This window comes from Phacochoerus africanus, chromosome 6 (genome assembly GCF_016906955.1).
Source record: "Phacochoerus africanus isolate WHEZ1 chromosome 6, ROS_Pafr_v1, whole genome shotgun sequence".
Classification (NCBI taxonomy): Eukaryota; Metazoa; Chordata; class Mammalia; order Artiodactyla; family Suidae; genus Phacochoerus; species Phacochoerus africanus.
In genome coordinates this window covers 32,670,897-32,691,754 of record NC_062549.1, presented here as the reverse complement: position 1 = coordinate 32,691,754, position 20,858 = coordinate 32,670,897, and the positions used below count along the sequence as shown (strand labels likewise).

General features: G+C 40.2%; 1 protein-coding gene and 1 pseudogene across 1 annotated transcript in view; both read right to left on the bottom strand.

Annotated features, from left to right (window-relative positions):
* The window catches only part of DPYS (dihydropyrimidinase), an 87,501-nt gene that overhangs the window by 34,752 nt on the left and 31,891 nt on the right, over window positions 1–20,858 (bottom strand). Inside the window, exons 5-7 of the mRNA XM_047782931.1 lie at window positions 16,381–16,537; window positions 14,999–15,140; window positions 11,578–11,720 (exon numbers count right to left, since the gene is read on the bottom strand). Of these exons, the coding sequence (XP_047638887.1) occupies window positions 11,578–11,720; window positions 14,999–15,140; window positions 16,381–16,537 (442 nt within the window). The remainder of the gene's footprint in view (window positions 1–11,577; window positions 11,721–14,998; window positions 15,141–16,380; window positions 16,538–20,858) is intronic.
* LOC125130015 (tigger transposable element-derived protein 1-like) lies at window positions 8,335–11,272 on the bottom strand (annotated as a pseudogene).

Here is a 20,858-nt window from a genome sequence, read left to right as displayed (position 1 = left end):
AAATACTCTCAGAAATGCATTAAAAGCAGAGTGTGAATGTTGTAAATGACCAACATTAGCAAGCAGATAAAAGGCTGCTGTGTTTATGTGCCTTTGTGTAAGTGTATGCTAGTATGTGTGCACACAAACACTTCTTTGAGATGGAAGATCACAGTGTACAAATTAGTTAAATGATACACAATGTGCAAGGTCAAGGGAAAATGCCTAGTAGCTTCCATGAAATAGTCACTAATAACACAGCTATAACAATAATCCAAGTCATCACTATTTGCCAAAGGGCACCTTACTCCTTATTTCTTCTTTCCCCCTCTGTCTCACAATCCCCACTCAGGGATGAAATAGTCATTCTTCCCCTGCTTTCTTTCACACATGAGGCCCTCTCTAGAATCCAGAGGGGCACTTTCATAAGCTGCAAGACATTACTCTTTTCTGAATATAGTTAAATTCATTTATCTCTATCTTCAATGAGAAAAGGAAGGAAATTAAGCAGGAAAGACGGCACAATGCCTTCAAGAATGGCATATTCAAGGTCAAAGTCTGCTATAACCGAGTTCAAAAAATAATAAACGAAAATAACTGTGAGCAGAGTATGCCTCCTTTGCAAAATATGATCCAGCCTAGAAGTCTTCATTAAATCTCCCAGTGCATACAATGTGTTAGCTGTGTGTTTGCATGCTTCAGATTCTGTGAGATACCCTGCAGCTCATAAATACTGAAAAGGGACAGTTGCCATAGTAACTAAGTGCTATTTAATGAATACAGAAGAACAGAAGCTCATAGGATAGTCTTAAATTGCTAGAACATGAGTTACTGCTGCTGCTATGGGCTTGCAAGTAACTTACATGCCATCTTCTCTAATCAGGTTTTTAACAAATTGGCCAATTTAACTGGTCTCTTGACCACAAGATACCACAAGATTCTGTTTTGACATCACATGAAAATCATACTCCTGATTTTGTCCCCCTGACTCTAAGTACCAAGACATCTTACAGAAATGGGCCAAACATTTAGATAGGCAATGTGTCCTTAAACTGGAAGCTCGGACCCAAGTAGTGACGTGTTAGGACACATACCTCTGTCATAAGCAAAACTGCTGGCTCAATGGGCCATCAGCTGAATACAGCAGACTCTTTTCACTTCTGAAATAGGTGAATGTTCCATATGCACCAAATGTAGTTTGTTTTGATTGTGCAATGACACAGAAGAGCTACTGTAGTTGATTTCTGCAGGAACTTTTTACAGGCGTAAGTAATATTTCATCAGGAAGTCCAAACCTTCTCTATAGACTCCCACTCCCGATCCTCTCTCACCCATCACCACATGTCAGATTCTTCACCCTGGAATTACCTGTTTTTTTTACAGGTTTAAAAGAGAAAAGGCAAAGCTGCTCTGCTTTTCTTTCCCCTGATCTGCCTCAGTAACTTTAATGCAGTCCAATTTTAAGGTTACAGATTGTGTTGTATTTACTTCTCCATGCCATTAATAAGTAATTAGAATTTTTAAAAAAGAAAAAAAGAAAGGAAAACATCTATGTACCATGAAGCCAAAAATCATTAGCAAGTGCATCCATCCTCCAGAGGCCAGCTTGTTCTTGCATAACCAGCAGCTAGAATGGCCTGGTTGGGGCCCCTGGCTCAGTGTGGGCTATGGGCGCCCTCTTCAGGCTCTAGGGTGAAATGCACATTGCTCTCACTTGACATACTAACTAGTCAAAACAGTTGCTGGGCAACTGTTTTTGCTAAAACTTTTCTGGAAATCTCAAAGGAAAATTCTATCCAACCGCTACTGGTGTGATCAGATAGAAAGCCTCCATGTAACCAGCCTTCAGATAATATTAAAATCATTTAGGTAAAATAAAAAGAAGTATCTTTTTTTTGCAAAAAAATCATATACATAAAAATATATATTTGTTCATTTGATTAAACAATGCTTCTCCACAGTTTAAAATTGCCTGTCTGTAATAAAATTAAAACTGTAGAGAGGAGTTCCCATCGTGGTTCAGTGGTTAACGAATCCAACTAGGAACCATGAGGTGGTAGGTTCGATCCCTGGCCTCATTCAGTGGGTTAAGCATCCAGTGTTGCTATGAGCTGAGGTGTCGGTCACAGACTCGGCTTGGATCCCACGTTTCCGTGGCTGTGGACCCCTAGCCTGGGAACCCCCGTACGCCATGGGTGCAGCCTTAGAAAAGACCAAACAAACAAAAAAAAAAAGTTGGAGAGAACCAGCCCATGACCTCCTCATCCTCCCACTCCCTTCCACGGCCTGAATCTATTTTCTTAGATCTATTCTCTTCTCTATTATCTTGCCTCAACTGCCTCCACTCAGACTCTCCCACTAATGCCTCAGTTTATCTCCTCTGAATGTTTAGCCTTGACTCTCAGGCTCAGAAGTCTCATTTCCTCCCCTCTCTCCTGTGGTCCTACGTCCTATGCCAGTGACTGCACTAATGATCTTCCTTCTCTAAACGTCAATGGCATCTTGTTTCTGCCGTGCATGTGATATTCTTAACACATTCCTCTGACACTGAAGCTATTTGACTTTATATCTTATCCCTTCTCCATAGACTGTCAGCTTCCCAGCAGACCTGGCTCTTGTACAACTTTAGCCCTCTTTTCTGGCTCTCAGCTGTGCTACTTGCTGAGTGAATGCATGAATGAAAGAACCAGGAAAATAGCTCTCTGTTAACTTCATTTTCCTCTCTCCTTATAAAAGCTACTTAAAAAACTAATTGCTCCCCAGCCTCAAAAATGAAGGGGGCAGGGTGGTGGCCTAGCAGTGATGGATTCTGCATTGTCACTGCTGTGGCTCAGGTTCAATCCCAGACCCAGGAATTTCTATATACCATGGGTGCGGCAAAAAAAAAAAAAAAAAAAAGACATGAGGAAAAGCAGCTTCCTCCTTTCCTTGGAAAATTCTTTCTCCTTTATTCACCTTCATTCACTTATTCTTTCCACAATTATTTATTCTCCACAGTTAAAACTGTGAAGAAATGCTATGCTTCTTACTTTTCCTCTCACTATAACTGTTGCTGAATAAAATCTTTCCAGTTTCACTTTATGCCATTTTTTTACCTTTCCCAGCTTTACTGAAATATAATTGACATGTAGCATTGCGTAAGTTTAAGGTACACATGATTTGATACACTTATACATGAAAAATGATTACTGCCAAAGCTCCTCCATCATGTTACATAATCTTTTTTTTTCCCCTGTGGCAAGAACATTTAAGACCTACTCTCTTACCAACCTCCAAGTATATAATAGAGTGTATGCCATGTTCTAATCACATCAATGTTCCATCCAGTGTGAGACCTATATCCTTCTCACTTACCCCTTCAACATTTATTGTGCTTCTACTCTGTATTGAACTGGGTCAGGCTCTGGGGATGTAGAATCAATTAAAACGTAACACTAGAGCATAATTCTCTACTCCTTAAGTGTGGGCTGTGCCAAGTACCTCCCTTCTAAAAAGTACCATATGGAAAGAGGAAGAAATGAGTAGCTGTACAGTGGAGAAACCAGACACAGCTGATTCGGGTCAATAACAGCAGTGAGAAGTCACCCTGACAGCAGGTACCCTTGAAAGGATGTGATGGAAATGGTACTTTGCCTCAATGGTCTTCCTCCCCAAACCCATAACCTCAGGCTAATGGTGAGAGAAACATGAAAAAGTAAAAAGAGAGAAACACTCAAAACTGTCATGGTCATCAAAAATAAAGCCAGAGAAATTCTCAAAGACCAGAGGAACCTAAGGAAACATGATGACCAAATGTCATGGGGTATCCTGGATGGGATTCTGGAATGGAAAGAGAATATGAAGCAAAACCCAGAAAGTCTCAAAAAAGTAGAGATTTTAATTAACAACAACATATCAATAGTGGTTCAATCATTGTAACAAATGTACCAGAGTAATGAAATATAATCATAATAGAAAATGAGTGTGGGGCATCTGAGAGCTCTCTGTGCTATCTTTGCAACTTTTCTGTAAATCTAAAACTATTTTGAAATAAAATGTTTATTTTGTATTATTTTATTCATTTTTTGGGGGAGGGGGGCATATGTAAGTTCTTATGGCTTATGTAAGTTCCTGGGCTAGGTGTCAAATCAGAGCTGCAGCTGCCAGCCTACACCACAGCCACAGCAAGGCCACATCCAAGCCGCGTCTATAACCTACACCACAGCTTGTGGCAACCCTGGATCCTTAACCCACTGAACAAACCCAGGGATCAAACCCACATCCTCATGGATACTAGTCAGGTTCTTAACCCCCTGAGCCACAATGCGTTTTCCCTAAAATGTTTATTTTAAAAAAAGAAATTAGACTTTGAGACTGTTCATGAGCAGAAGTGAATAAAGCCTATGGTGCAGCGTAGGTGTGCGTGTCCCAGAGAACTCCTTCTGCAGGGCAAGGAAATCAGGCTGTCTCAGAGGTAGGACAGTGGCACCTATGGTCATGTACAGACAGTTAGGAAAAGCTAAAAATACTATCGAGCACCAGACAAGGTCCTCCTTGGGGTCATCAGCATACATTTGGGGTCAGGAGCAGCCCACACCGATGAGCACCTTTCTTCTAACAAGCAGGCCGAGAATAGAGGAGGCTGGTGTTCTGATCGACCTAAATAAGGAATCAACATCCCGGTTTCTATCAAATTCTCTTTGGATGTATACCATGATAAACACATTTTCTCCTTGTTCAAAAGTATGTTCCTTTTCAAAGGGGAAGGAGAAACGAAATCATTCTGCTGAGGGATGGCTGTCCGGTCTAGTTCCTAGCAGGGTGGAGAACCATGGGCAGGCCCTTCGCTGCGGATCTTCGTTTTAACCCTACACCTGGGTGTCTCCAGCCTTAAGAGTTTCCTTGGTTGTGGTAATGTCTGAGGACAACACCAACCCAGGTGGAAAGCACTGTCTCCCTTAGACAACTGGACAAAGAAAAAATGACCTAAGCTCAAGGTTGTGCATAATTCACATTCCTTATTTACCACATATATTGTGCTTGGAGGATATTTATAGACTGTGATTATGCCTCTTTGAGTCACGTTTTTAGATGATATAAATTTAGACTGCTCTCTCAAAAGTGTTAGCTACCGATTTCTATAACATTCTTTGTCCTTCCTTTTTTATTCAGTTGTTTCAGAATAGCCCATAATGATCCAGATGTTTAGTTTTTTTAAGACCTATATATTACCTGCTAATATCTCTCATTTCTAGCCTAAGAATAACTAATTTAAGGTCAAGCTAAAAAGTTTCTGTGCTTTTGTTTCTTTCTATTATTTTCTCTCATTAGTTCTCTAGTATTTCTTATATAATACCCGTCCTTCACTTTATTATGTAATGGCAACAGGAAATTAAATATTTACATTTATATATATTTTTTGGGGGTGAGGTAAGGATACATATTAGCATTTGATTTTAGTGCTGGGTCTTCTCTACCAATGTCTGCTTATTATGTATAACGAAGCTCTAGGCATAATGAAAACCAGCACAGTCTGAGAGCTTGATGGTAGTAGGTCCTGGTCCCAGTTCATCAACATCAAGCTGAAGGAGGAAGAATCAACACTGCCAAAATGACTATACTATCCAAGACAGTCTAAAGATTCAGTGCAATTCCTATCAAAGTACCAACAGCATTTTTTTTCACAGAAGTAGAACAAAAAAAATTTTTAATTTGTATGGGAACACAAAAGACCCTAAATAGCCAAAGCAATTTTGAGGAAGAAAACTGGAGCTGGAAGAATTGGTCTCCTTGACTTAAGATTTTATTACAAAGCTACAATAATCAGAACAGTATGGTTCTGGCACAAAAACAGAAATATAAATCAGTGGAACAGCATAGAAAGCCCAGAAAGAAACCCATGCAACTATGGTCAATTAGTCTATGACAGAGGAGGCAAGAATATACAATGGAGAAAAGACAGTCCCTTCAATAAATGGTGCTGGGAAAACTAGAAACTATGTGTAAAAGAAAGAAATTATAACACTTTCTGACACCACACATAAATATAAACTCAAATTAGATTAAAGAGCTAAACATAAGACCAGAGACTATAAAACTCTTAAAGGAAAACATAGGCAGAAAATTCTTTGACATATATTGCAGCATCATCTTTTTGGGTTCACCTCCTAGGGTAATGAAAATAAAAACAAAAATGAAGAGATGGGACCTAATTAACTTAGAAGCTTTTGCACAGCAAAGGAAACCATAAACAAAATGAAAAGACTACCCACAGAATGGGAGAAAATATTTGCAAATGAAGCAACTGACAAGGGATTAATTTCCAAAACATATCAACAACTCACACAGCTGAATATCAAAAAAACAAACAATCCAATCAAAAAAATGGGCAGAAGATCTAAATAGACATTTCTCCAAAGAAGATATACAGATGGCCAAAAATCAAATGAAAAGATGCTTGTTATTGCTAATTATTAGAGAAATGCAAATCAAAACTACAATAAGGCATCATCTCACACCAGTCAGAATGACCATCATCAAAAAACAATAAATGCTGGAGAGAGTGTGGAGAAAAAGGAACACTCCCATACTGTTGGTGGGAATGTAAGCTGGTGCAATCACTATGGAACATAGTATGGAGGATCCTTAAAAAACTAAATATAGAATTACCACATGACCCAACCATCTACCTGGATAAAACCATAATTTGAAAAGATAATGCACCCTTATGTTCAGTGCAGCACTATTTACAACGCCAAGACACTGAAATAACTTAAATGTCCACTGACAGAGGACTGGATGAAGAAGATGTGGTACATATAAACAATGGAATATTACTCAGCCAAAAAAGAATAATGCCATTTGCAGCAACATGGATGGACCTAGAAATTATTATACTAAGTGAAGTCAGACAAAGCAAGACAAATATATGAGATCACTAATATGTGTTTATAAAACAGACTCAAATATTTTGAAACCAAATTTATGTTCACCAAAGAGGAAACATGGGGGGGGGATATAAATTAGGGAGTTGAGACTAATACATATATACATTGCTATATATAAAATAGATAAGTAACAAGGACTTACTGTATAGCATAGGGAAATTTACTCAATAATATGTAATAACCTATATGGGAAAAGAATCTGAAAAGGAATGGATATATGTATATGTATGACTGATTTACTTTGTCGTATGTCTGAAATGAACACAACCTTGTAAATCAACTATATTCCAATTAAAAAATTTTTTAAATACCATCTCAAATTCCCGTTGTGGCTCAGTGGTTAACAAATCCGACTAGGAACCATGAGATTGCAGGTTCGATCCCTGGCCTCGCTCAGTGGGTAGAGGATCCAGCATTGCCATGAGCTGTGGTGCAGGTCACATATTTGGCTTGGATCTGGCATTGCTGTGGCTCTAGCGTAGGCCGGCAGCTACAGCTCTGATTAGATCCCTAGCCTGGGAACCTCCATGTGCCATGGGTGCAACCCTAGAAAATACAAAAAGACAAAAAAAAAAAAAACCAAGCCGGAGGACCCAGGCATGTCATTTAAGATCTCTGAGTGTCTATTCTGTCATCTGTATGAGATATTAATAATTACTGTGGCTACTTTGTAAGGCTTTTGTTAGAACCACATGAGGAATATGAAAATGCTTTGTAACCCAGGAAAGTGTTACAAAAAGACAAGGTATGTACTACTATGGCTATTTTATATTTATCTAGTTTGGCTGGTGTCATGTCTTGCAGCCCTTTTTCATTTTTAGGTGTCTTCAGTTATTTTGCCTGTGGTGACCAGGAAGGCAGATGAACTATATATAGTGTTCTATCTCTCTGACCCTCAGACTCTCTTAAAAAACTGGAGACCTTGTTTTTCTTTCCTTGTTTTAATATCCTTTTGAAACATGGAGAAATATAATCTTTACTTGGCAGGATGTACTGAAGTGATCTGGCATCCTTTGGATTTCTTGGACTTAATTCTACATCTTTCTTCTCCAACCCTTTAAGAATTTTCTCTAAGCCATGATCAGAATATTTTGCACTATCATTATACATCTTTTTCAATGTGAAAACTCCACAATGTGAGAAACAGGATAGAAGGGGTTGTAGAAGAGGAGGCGCCACTGAATAATGAACCTGGATGAATACAGGCACCCCTCGGAGATAGCGCAGGTTTGGTTCCAAACCTCCTCAATATAGTGAATATCACAATATACAGGGCACATGAATTTTTTGATTTCCCAGGACATATAAAAGTTATGTTTATATTGTATTGTAGTCTATTAGATGTGCAATATCATGTCTAAAGAAACAATATATGTATCTAATTAAAAATTATTTTATGGCTAAAAAATGCTGACCATCTTCTGAGCTTTCAGCAAAGTCCTAATCTTTTTGCTGGTGGAGGGTCTTGCCTTGATGTCTTGCCTGGGTTTCTGACTAATATCAGAATGATCACTGCTGAAGGATGGGGTGGCTGTGAAATTTTCTTAAAATAAGACAACAATAAAGTTTGCTGCATTGATTCACTCTTTCTTTCGTGAACAATTTCTTGATAGCATGCAATACTGTTTTATAGCATTTTATCCGCAGCAGAACTTCTTTCAAAATTTGAGCCAATCCTTTTAAAGCCTGCCTCTGCTTTATCAATTAAGTTTACATAATAGTCTACACCCTTTTTTGTCATTTCAACACCTTCACAGCATCTTTATCAGGAATAGATTTCAAGAAACCACTTTCTTTGCTCACCCATGAGAAGCAACTTCTCATCCATGAAAGTTTTATCATGAGATTATAGCAATTCAGTCACATGTTCAGGCTTCAATTCTAATTCTAGTTCTCTTGCTATTTCCATCACATCTGTAGTTACTTCCTCCACTAAAGTCTTGAACCCCTCAAAGTCATCCATGAGGGTTGGACTCAACTTTTTCCAGATTTCTGTGAATGTTGATATTTTGACCTCTTTCCATGAATCATGAATTTTTTTTTTTTTTTTTTAGTTGTTGTTGTTGTTGTTGTTGCTATTTCTTGGGCCGCTCCCGCGGCATATGGAGGTTCCCAGGCTAGGGGTTGAATTGGAGCTGCAGCCACCGGCCTACGCCAGAGCCACAGCAACTCGGGATCCGAGCCGTGTCTGCAACCTACACCACAGCTCACGGCAACGCCGGATCATTAACCCACTGAGCAAGGGCAGGGACTGAACCCGCAACCTCATGGTTCCTAGTCGGATTCGTTAACCACTGCGCCACGACGGGAACTCCCATGAATGTTTTTAATGGCATCTAGAATGGTGAATCCTTTTCTGAGGGTTTTCACCTGACTTTGCCCAGATCCATCAGAAGAATCATTATCTATGGCCACCATCGTCTTATGAAATGTATAAGTAATTAAGACTTGAAAGCTGAAATTATTCCTCATCCATAGGCAGCAGAATGGATGTTGTGGTAGCTGGCATGAAAACAACATGAATTTCACTGTTCATCTCCATCAGAGCTCTTGGGTGACCAGGTGCATAGTAAATGAGCAATTTTGAGTCACATTTCAAAAGGAATCTTTTTTTGAGAAGTAGATCTCATTAGTGGGCTTAAAATATTCAGCGAACAGATGTACTGTCATGTACTGTCATCGAGGCTTCGTTGTTCCATTTATAGAGCAGAGGCAGAATAGATTTAGCATAATTCTTAAGGCCCCTAGGATTTTCAGAATGGTAAATGAGCATTGGCTTCAACTTAAAGTCACCAGCTGCACCAGCGCCTAATAAGAGTCAGCCTTTTCTTTAAAGCTTTGAAGCCAAGCATTGACTTTTCCTCTCTAGCTATGAAAGTCCTACATGGCATATTCTTCCAAAATATGCTGTTTCATCTACATTGAAAATCTGCTTAGTGTATCCATCTTCAGTAATTATCTGAACTAGATCTTCCGGCTAACATGCTGCAACTTCTACATCAGCACTTGCTGCTTCACCTTGTACCTTTTTATTATAGAGATGGCTTCTGTCCTGAAACCTCATGAACCAATCTCTACTAACTTCGAGCTTTTTTTCAGCAGCTTCCTCACCTCTCTCAGCCTTCATAGAATTGAAGAGAATCAGGGCCTTGCCCTGGATTAGGCTTTGGCTTAATGGAATGTTGTAGCTGGTATAACCTTCTATCCAAACCACTCAAACTCTCCTCATACCAGCAATGAGGCCATTTCACTTTCTCATCACTTGTGTGTTCACTGGAGTAGCACTTTCAATTTCCTTCAAGAGCTTTTCTTTTGCATTCACAACTTGGCTAACTGTCTGGTGCAAGATGCCTAGCTTTTGGCCTATCTTAGCTTTCGACTTGTCTTCCTTACTTAATCATTTTTAGCTTTTGATTTAAAGTGAGAGACATGAAGCTGTTCCTTTCACATGAACACTTAGAGGCCACTGCAGGGTTATTAATTGGCCCAATTTCAATATTGTTGTGTCTCAGGGAATAGGGAGGCCCAAGGAGAGGGAGAGAGATGGGGGAACAGCTGTTTGGTGGAGTAGTGAGAACACACCCAACCTTTAATGATTAAGTTCACTGTCTTACTTGGGCCCAGCTCATCCTAAAACAATTACAACAGTAACATCAAAGATCACCATAACCAATGTAATAATAATGAAAAAGTTTGAAATATTGCAAGAATTACCAAAATATGACGCAGAGACATGAAGTGAGCAAATGCAGTTGGAAAAATGGCATGGATAGACTTGCTTCATGCAGATTTGCCACAAACCCTCAAAGAGTTAAAAATACAATTATCTGTGAAGTTCAATAAAACAAGGTATGCCTGCATAGACCTTTGTTTAATACAATAAAACATTTAATAGACTTTGAATAAATGCCTATTTAAAGAAGGTAGAAGGTCTTATCATATCTCTGTTTACACACAAATATGTGCAAGCACACACATGGACACACACACCCGAAATGTTAAAGTGTGTGGGATTTTCTCCATTATAATTGCAGAGTTTATGAAAAACACAAATCACGATGCAGGTGTTGTCTGTGCCAACATCCTATACGGAAAAATTAACAAAGCTTCAGTCTCTATTGAATGCTTTTCTGAGTTGGCGGAATCAGCTAAATCTGCAATATTAACATAGAATTATGGAAATTGGAAACAAAAAGCTGGAGTCTACTGGGAATGACAGGCTCAAGATGAACTCAGCTGGAAAATTTGGCTAACTAAAAGTGACATCTTTGTGCTGGAATTTTTCTATCTGAAAGATTTAAAAAGGCTGTAATTATTTCAAGTCTTCAATGCAGCCCTCTTCATACTAAGCCTTTCCTTTTCTCCATGGCCCCAAACCTTTCCTCTATGTGAACTCAGGTGTTTGCCAAGCACTGGAGTGGGAAATTCATATTGCTCTTCCACACATATGCATTTCCAGGGAACGGTAAGCAACACAACTTTTGCCTCCTCTACGCCAAGGAAAACAAAAGAATGTTTGTACATCCAACCTTTATCTTATGCAGAGGCTCAAAATACCTGAGCCTGGCTAAATAAATCACCTAATAAGAAATGGCTGATCAAGGCCAGTGAATAATTTCTTTGCAAGTTAGTGCTTTTTCCCATGAGGAAGCCAAGGAATATAAAAACTTACCTTGTAGCTTTTGGGTCCCAAATCACAATGTCAGCATCTGAGCCCACAGCTATTCTTCCTTTTCTTGGATAGAGATTAAAGATTTTAGCTGCATTTGTGCTAGTAACTGCCACAAATCGGTTTTCATCCATTTTGCCACTGTGCTGTAAAACAATTCAAGGAAGAAAAATATATTTGTTCCAATGATAAAACACTAAAAATCTATCAATAAAATTACATGATTGTATCTCTTAGAACTAAATAGAACTGCACTTAATTTCTTCTATCATGGAGCCAAACACATCTGCAAATTCTAATAAATATTAAATAATCATAATGATTACAATGGGGTTATATATGGAAGCCTAAGGATAACTATTCAAAACCCTGTCAGCTTAAGAAAACACCCCCACTAATTTTTCCCAGTATCACACAGACAAAAGCCAAATGTTAGTAACAATATTTTCAATTCTTGTTTAAAGTCTACCACTGCCACCTACTATATTTATGATCTGGCTTGTTTCATGCAGACCTAAGATTTATGAGATGATCGTGTAGACAGTAGATGGAATATTATAGAGTTAAAATAAGACAGACCTTTAAATCAGCAGGTAATGCTTTTTTTTTTTTTTTTCTTTTTACAGCTGCACTTGAAGCATATGGGGGAAGTTCTCTGGCTAAGGGTTGATTCAGAGCTTCAGCTGGGGCCTTTGCCACAGCCAGGGCCACACTGAACCAAGCAGCATCTGTAACCTATGCTGCAGCTTACACCAATGCCAGATCCTTAACCCACTGAGCAAGGCCAGGGATCAAACCTGCATCCTCACAGAAACAGCGTTGGGTCCTTAACCCACTAAGCCACAACAGGAACTCCTGGAAACAATGCTTTTAGAAGGGGGAAAATCAACTAAGAGATTCCATTTTGTGTTTTTCTTTTGCCCCCCTCATTTTTGGCCACCCCACAGTATATGGCATTCCCAAGCCAGGAATCAGATTCAAGTCACAGTCGAAACCTATGCCACAGCTGCAGCAATGCTGGATCCTTAACCTACTGTGCCGGGCCGGGGATTGAACCTGCGTCCTAATGATCCCAAAACGCCACCAATCCCGCTGCACCATAGCAGGAAATCCAAATTTCTGCTATTTAAAATTGCATGTCCATGGACAGTCTATTGCAAGAGATTTTAAGATAGACAAACTTTAGTGGGCTATCTAAAACTTTTTTTTTTAATGTTGAGAATGTATCTCTATGTACATTTAAATAGCAAGAGCATCCTTATGGTTTATTTATCAAAGGGTCCCTGTCTCAAAAAAAAAAAAAAATAAGAACTATGTCTTAAAAGCAATATTACCATAAAATAAACCTAACATCTTAAAGTTTCAGAAAATAAGAGTTTCGTATATGTTAAGAAGTATGTGATCACTTTAAAGCCATTTATATACTATATATTATGAAAATCTGCCGCAATGAAATTACTCATTGTAATAACACAAGCTCAAAGTGAATGGATGGACTGTTATCAAGAAAGTCTAAGCAAAAAGATAGAGAAGTCACTTGGAACGATTATAATTAGAGAAGAGGTAAAAGGGGGTGGAGAAGACAATTAACAGGAGACAGGGCTCTAGAGGTGTTCTGAAGATGCTTACATGTAAATTAATTTTTCAAATATCATCCAATAAGTAATGGAGAGAATTAAAGGGTTCTGGAGAAGAAAACGCACAAATAGATTTTGATGTTTGAAAGGTAATTCTGGTACTGGAGTACAGAGTAGATTGTAGCAATCCAGAGATTGAAGGCAGAGGAAACAGCTGTGAGACTACTGCAATAGTCCAAGCAAGAGATGGCCTCAAAGTAGAAGGGAAGACATGAAGGTGAAAAGAAGGCATTTGGGAAATAAAAGTGACATTAAGTGGTAGATAATTAGAGCTAGAAGTGACTGGTATGTATAAGTGATTCTGGAGTTCCCATCGTGGCGCAGTGGTTAAAGAATCCGACTAGGAACCATGAGGTTGCGGGTTCGGTCCCTGCCCTTGCTCAGTGGGTTAACGATCTGGTGTTGCTGTGAGCTGTGGTGTAGGTTGCAGACACGGCTCGGATCCTGAGTTGCTGTGGCTCTGGCATAGGCCGGTGGCTACAGCTCCGATTCAACCCCTAGCCTGGTAACCTCCATATGCTGCGGGAGCGGCCCAAGAAATAGCAACAACAACAACAACAAAAAAAGACAAAAGACAAAAAAAAAGTGATTCTGAGATGTGTAAGATGTGATTAATGTGTCATCTAAGAGGTAGGTGAGAATGGCATGACAACAAGGATCTCAGATCTAACTGGGCACTTCTCCCCTACTGATCTTTGCAATGACACCTATTAGCTGGCTGTACAGAATAATATACAAACATTTAGCTATTTGATTCTTCTTCATCCTTAGGGAGAAATTTTTAAATCAGGAAATTAAAAAAATCTCTTTCTATACTTGGGATTATTGTTTATGTAACCACATAGGTATTTCAAAACATAATATTTAAAAGTTCTTGTTTGTTTGTTTTTGCCTTTTTTAGGGTCGCTTCCCATGGCATGTGGAGGTTCCCAGGCTAGGGGTCCAATCAGAGCTGCAGCCGCCGTCCTACCCCACAGCCACAGCAACTCGGGATCCGAGCCGCGTCTGCGACCTACACCACAGCTCACGGCGATGCTGGATCCTTAACCCACTGAGCAAGGCCAGGGATCGAACCCGCAACCTCATGGTTCCTAGTCGGATTCATTAAGCACTGCGCCACGATGGGTTCCCATGAGGTTGCGGGTTCGATCCCTGGCCTTGCTCAGTGGGTTAAGGAGCCGGCATCGTCGTGAGCTGTGGTGTAGGTCTCAGATGCTGCTCAGATCCCGCGTTGCTGTGGCTCTGGCATAGGCCAGCAGCTACAGCTCCGATTGGACCCCTAGCCTGGGAACCTCCATATGCCATGGTAGCGGCCCTAGAAAAGACCAAAAGAAAAAGAAAAAAAAATTAAAAGTTCTTAAAAAGGGACATCTACATTTTTGTATGAAAAGGAGGTATGAACATAATAAAAGTTCTTCATGTTGTTTCAATCATTGTAAGTATCTATATCAGTGGCACATGAGGAACTGGGATTCAAAAACATGGAAATCAAACAGAAGGGCTATTACATCCCAAAGACTTGAAGAATTACCCTCTTGGTACCCAATCTAAGTTTATCTCCAATGTCATCGTGTAATGCATCCTCTAAGCCACGCAGAGAAGAAAATTATTCTCCTGATCATCTTTGAGGATGGCATAGTTGTGGCGATGCTCTCATATTCCCAGTCTCCTCTGTAGTAAAAACAATCAAAAGCTTCTCTATGAAAGGTTTTGGTACTCTGGTCCTAAAATGGGCCAGATCCTGGCTGAAGAATTAGGCAAAACAGACCAAATCCTGTGAAACTCACCACGGCTTTTTCCCAGATTACCGACATCCGGTCCTCAACACCATTCACTCCATTGGGAATCTTAGTAAAATCATCCTTTCCAAGAGCTTTCTGGCAGGTGTTGAAAGTGCAGTGATCAGACCCTGTTGTGGTTAGATCATCGCTGTGAAAGAGAAACACATGAGACCAATGGGGGTGACTAGACAGAACATGTCAGCAGGAAACTACCATAACCTTCCCTGACCTCCTGACACCATTCTCAACTGGAAGGCAGAAAAATGCATTGGAGCATGAGTAGCTTTTTCAAGTACAGATTTTACTCACCCCTGTCTCTATTTTATGGAAAGCTTTGGGAGAGTAATACTCTTGTAAGAAGCATGATGCAGGATCATGCTTAGGTCAGAAAAAGTGGATTCTAAGCCCCATTACTTACTGGTTCTGTGATTAGGAGTTTGTTCGATGCTCGGTTTCTCATATAGAAGTTAGTAATTAATATACACTTGATGACAATTATTGAGGATCACCAGCAATAATGTACATGTAAATTTCTTGTGAGTATAGTACCACACGAAGGTGAACCATGGTGATCCATATGAACAGAGGCAGCCCCTGGCTAAATGGCAATGTTGTGATGGGCAGACGTGTGATGCTGGGTGAGGATATCGACATCACCAGCAACAGGAATCGTGCTTTGACTTGTGAGCAATCTTGAAGATATAAAAGTCTGAAGGAGGAAGCAAACTGAAAGGAAAAGGCAAGTAAAAAAACTGTACAGTCTGTTGTGAAAAGCTCTTTGTTAACTTGGATCTGAGTGTCCATGAAAGGGGAATGAAAGGCTGTACAGGAATGGGGTGTATTACTCAAGAAGAACAGCCATAATGTTCCAGAAAGCAGCATTTGAAAATAGTTTGAGTGGCTTATCATGGGGATAACCTCTTGAGGGCAGGGCCTGGCCTTTCACCCCTCTAGGGGCTCTGCCCTAGATCCTAATCTCTTGTTCCCATACCACAGGCACATCTAGTTCCTGGCTTATAGCAGCATGAAAATATATTCAAGAATATTCTGTTTGATAAAAATAAGGCATAGTGACGAGACCTGGCCGTAGGCAACAAGAGACAGAAAAGACAACAAAAGAATCAGAACAGAGTAAAATTTTAGAAAATATGATCTGATTTCTCTGTGGCCAGGAGAAATTTTGACACCACATCATAACATAATTAAGCCAGTGCTTTTTGGTCTCCAGATGAGAGAGTCCCCAGGACCTGTCAGGTCAAGTAGAACAGAAGACTGGGATGCCAATGGAAGGTCCAGATGGTGGAACCAGATCTCCTACACTCAGACCTGAGACTTGCAAAACATCTTATTTTAGCAAAAGACGTCACAATCATCTGCTCAATAATTACTTAGCCAATAGATTCAGGAGGAAGTCAGGCGTTGAAGGGTCTGGTCGCAGGGGTGGACCCATAACGTGGTGGGCTGCATGGTGCCAGTCTCTGTTCCAGTAGTGAGTGCCATCTGTGCCAAGGCCTGCTGCAATGGGCTCTCCATAGACCACCTTCCCTGGAAAGTTCAAGGTCGCATTCAGCACCTCAAATTGCTCTTAAGAGAGCCATTCAACAAACACGTAAAGATTAGTCTTCTCATCCTACCTAAACTAGGTAAATAATTTACCTCTCCAAATAGGATTTAAAAATAAAATCTGGAGTTCCCGTTGTGGCGCAGTGGTTAATGAATCCGACTAGGAACCATGAGGTTGCGGGTTCGGTCCCTGCCCTTGCTCAGTGGGTTAACGATCCGGCGTTTCCGTGAGCTGTGGTGTAGGTTGCAGACGCGGCTCGGATCCTGCGTTGCTGTGGCTCTGGCGTAGGCCAGTGGCTACAGCTCCGATTCAACCCCTAGCCTGGGAACCTCCATATGCCGGGAGCGGCCCAAGAAATGGCCAAAAGACAAAAAAAATAAATGAACATCTCCTCAGAAAAGAAAATCATGGACTTGGAGAAGAGACTTGTGGCTGCCTGATGGGAGGGGGAGGGGGAGGGAGTGGGAGGGATTGGGAGCTTGGGCTTATCAGACACAACTTAGAAGAGATTTACAAGGAGATCCTGCTGAATAGCATTGAGAACTTTGTCTAGATACTCATGCTGCAACAGAAGAAAGGGTGGGGGGAAAATGTAATTGTAATGTATACATGTAAGGATAACCTGACCCCCTTGCTGTACAGTGGGAAAATAAAATTAAAAAAAAATATGAATAGATGTTAAAGCCACAAGGAGTTTTAATTCTTTCACGAGACCAGCAGAGGCTGCTGTTTCAGTTGTGTCTCAGAATGAAGAGAATATAGAGCAGAGGCAGGGACAAGCCATGATGAACATGAATATGAATGAGAAATAAATCTCTGCAGTTGTAAGCCACTGATATTTTAGATTAATTTGTTACTGTAGAGTACCCTAGCAGAAACTGGCTGAAACATGCACTATTTTAATGGAATCTTCTCAAAAACCCTGTCTGGGACATGCTATTATTATCTCCATTAAAAAAACGAGGGTAAGTCATACAGGGTTAAACAATTTCTGTACAGTTAAGTTACATGCACTCAATATAGATGGAGTGGAGGAGATAGGTCTTGAATCCAAGCATGTTGGCGCCCATGGTCCTAACTTCTATGCTCTACCACCCTGCTGACGAATGAGCATATGGTCATATGGAGTCCAGCCATACTCCACCTCTGCTGCAAACAGACTGATCACCTTTTCACACCCTTAAGAAGAAAAAAAAAACTCCTCTAAATGTTAAATAAAAGAACACTCAGATAATAAAATTGTAGCCAGAAATGCATATTTATAAAATCATGCAAATGAGGCCATCAAAAGCACACAATGTTAGAAAAGTTAATAGTACATAGTGAATTTGAATTTAAAATCAGGAGCCTATCTCTGATTAGCATTTGTCAGCATAATAGATTCATTGGCATCAACCTGATCATATCTAAGCAGTCATAAAGGAGAGTGCATAGAAAAGAGAGGCTGGCACACCAAATTACCTCACTCCAGCTAACCAGATGCCAGGCTTTAGTTGAAATCCTGATATATAACTGAGATGAACTGATTTCCTCAGAGAGTCCTGACAATGGATGGCCACCAGCTGCTTGAGTCATACTGAATTGGAACATAGCACCCTATTATCTCACAGATCATTTCTCCCCCAAACGAGCCACCTTCCTCCAGCTAGCCTAGGAATCTGAAAAGGCATGAAAGCAACGCTGCTTGAAGCCTAGCAAACTTTGCCTCTTAAGTAACCCAGTACCAAACAAACTACGGTCAATAAAATGTATCCTCCAAGAACTCAACACTGCTCAGATCCTTCAGTTTCAAGACACACACACACACACACACACACACACACACTGGGTGAATCCCACCTCCCTCCTGTTTCTTACTGTCCGATTCCCAGAAAAGAAGAAATGTCATTAGTGTCTCCTTCTGCTGTAGAGAACAAGAAGCAATCACTTTTAATGTGAACTAAGAGGTAATGTACTATTTACTGGAGAGAGAATAGGATGGACACAGTGTTTTATTTGTGGGCATGAAGAGACCATCCTATTCCAAGAGACCTCCTTATGGATGCCTGGATGATGGGAAACTCAGATACGTGATCTACAATCACTTTATAAGCTGCCAGCTCAGGATTTTTCATGGTGCTTCATCACAGAGGAAAGATTCTTATCACATGTCCTATTCAATCATTTGGCCCATCAACGTGGTACGGGAATACAATTCCAAAAGTTCTACAATTTTAATAGCTCTCAGCAAAAATTAAAAGTGTCAGTATCTACAGGAGCCTGCCAGGACTGTTCTGAAACCAGATGACAGATAATTTCCTTGGAAGGGCTTAGCACCTTTACAATGTGGCATCCACTTTGGGGATGTATACAACAAGTTCTTTGTTAACAGGGCTATGTTCCACTGTTTCCTCATTAAGCATCTGTAAATATTTTTTAATGAAAAAAAAAAAGTAAAAATTCCCAACAGTTGTTCCCTGTATGTCACAGTGATTCTAAGACATTTTCAAAAGATTAAACAGCGTGCAAGCAGTAAAAGGGGAAAGAAAACAAGGGGTTTGCCTAATCTATAAATTGAAGAATCAAACTGGATAATTCAGCAGAATGGCGAGTTCTGTTAGATTTGGCCCAAAAGTAAAGTAATAATAAAAATAGGTAGCCTATGTCTAGCACTATAGAGTTTGAAAATATAGTTTGAAGATCACCTATCTTATTTCACCTTCATGGCAACCCAAACACTGGTTTGAGAGAGAAACAGACCCACACTAAGACTAACTAGTCCACAGGGCTAAGTAAGTAAGTGGTACATCAGAATTAGAAGCCCAGGATACCAATAACATGACATACATATGCACTATGTTAGTAGCAAAAAAGGGTCATTTTTCATTTCTTGGTAAAGAGAATGCATTTTTAAGAGTCAACCACAAGATATTTGTGGACGTTGTTAAGCAATTTTCCAATTTCTGGTTTCCTTTACTACACTTAATAGGTTGGTAATGAAAAGTCCTAGGTCTGTCCTAGTCTGATACTTTCCCAGCTACATTCAAAACCAGATGGTTTCAACTACTCTTGGGAGACAGCACATCTTCATCATTAATCTCCTCCCACTGTCTCAGCAAGTTTCACAGCATGTTGTGCTCTGTCCCCTCATAAACGTTCTTCTTTCTCCATCCTTTGGCTCAAATCCAGAAGAGAATCTTCACTTAGGATGCAATCTCCCACTTACAGGAGTTTTGCCCTCTGAGATATTTTTAAGATTTCCAAATAATGAAACATGTCAAACCAACCCAAACTCGCCCCCACCCCTGACCAGATTACCCATTGTTTATTAGATGAAAGTGTTGGAGCAGATGTTAACTTCTTGTCTAGATTTAGGAGCAGCATGTAATCAAGTTATGGGGTCTGTTAAAAAGGGATGAAAGATGCAGAAAACCTGGCATGAATGTCTTGCAGTGGAAGCATGGCTGCCAAACAGGAGGCCAAACACTTTTATAAACATAAATTCTCCCACAGAGTTCCTGCTGAGCTGCAATGGGATCAGCAGTATCTTGGGAGTGCTGGACGCAGGTTCGATCCCAGACGCAGCACAGTGAGTTAAGGATCTGGCGTTAGCTGCAGCTTAGGTCACAACTACACCTTGGATCTGATCCCTGGCCTGGGAACTCCATATGCCATGGGGTGGGCAAAAAAAATTCCTTTCTCTCAGCTGGAAGGATAGAATAGAACCTTCCTAGGCTTTGTTTGGATTCAAAATATTACATTTACAAAGAGAAAATAATTGCAAAGGAAAATACCTACAAGTAGCATAATAAAGTAGAATACACAGTTTTAGGTTCAAATCTTGATTTTGCTACTTTTTAGTTGGTGATGTTGTGTAGGATGAGTCATTGCTCTTGGTCTCAGTTTTTCTTTTTTCTTTTTTTTTTCTTTTTTATCTTTTGTCTTTTTAGGGCCGCACCCGTGGCACATGGAGGTTCCCAGGCTAGGGGTTGAATCGGAGTTGCAGCTACCAGCCTACACCCCAGCCACAGCAACGTGGGATTTGAGCCACGTCTGCAAACTACACCACAACTCACGGCAATGCAGGATCCTTAACCCACTGAATGAGGCCAGGGATCAAGCCTGCAACCTCATGAATACTAATCGGGTTTGTTAACCACTAAGCCATGACAGGAACTCTGGTCCCAGTTTTTGTCTGTGAAATGGGATTATAATGTCCCTCTAATGTGGCAATTTTGTGAGGATCCAATAAATTAACATAAAGGAAAGTACCCAGCATCTTCCTGGGCTCCTGTAGTCACTTCATGCTATGGGCTGAAGTGT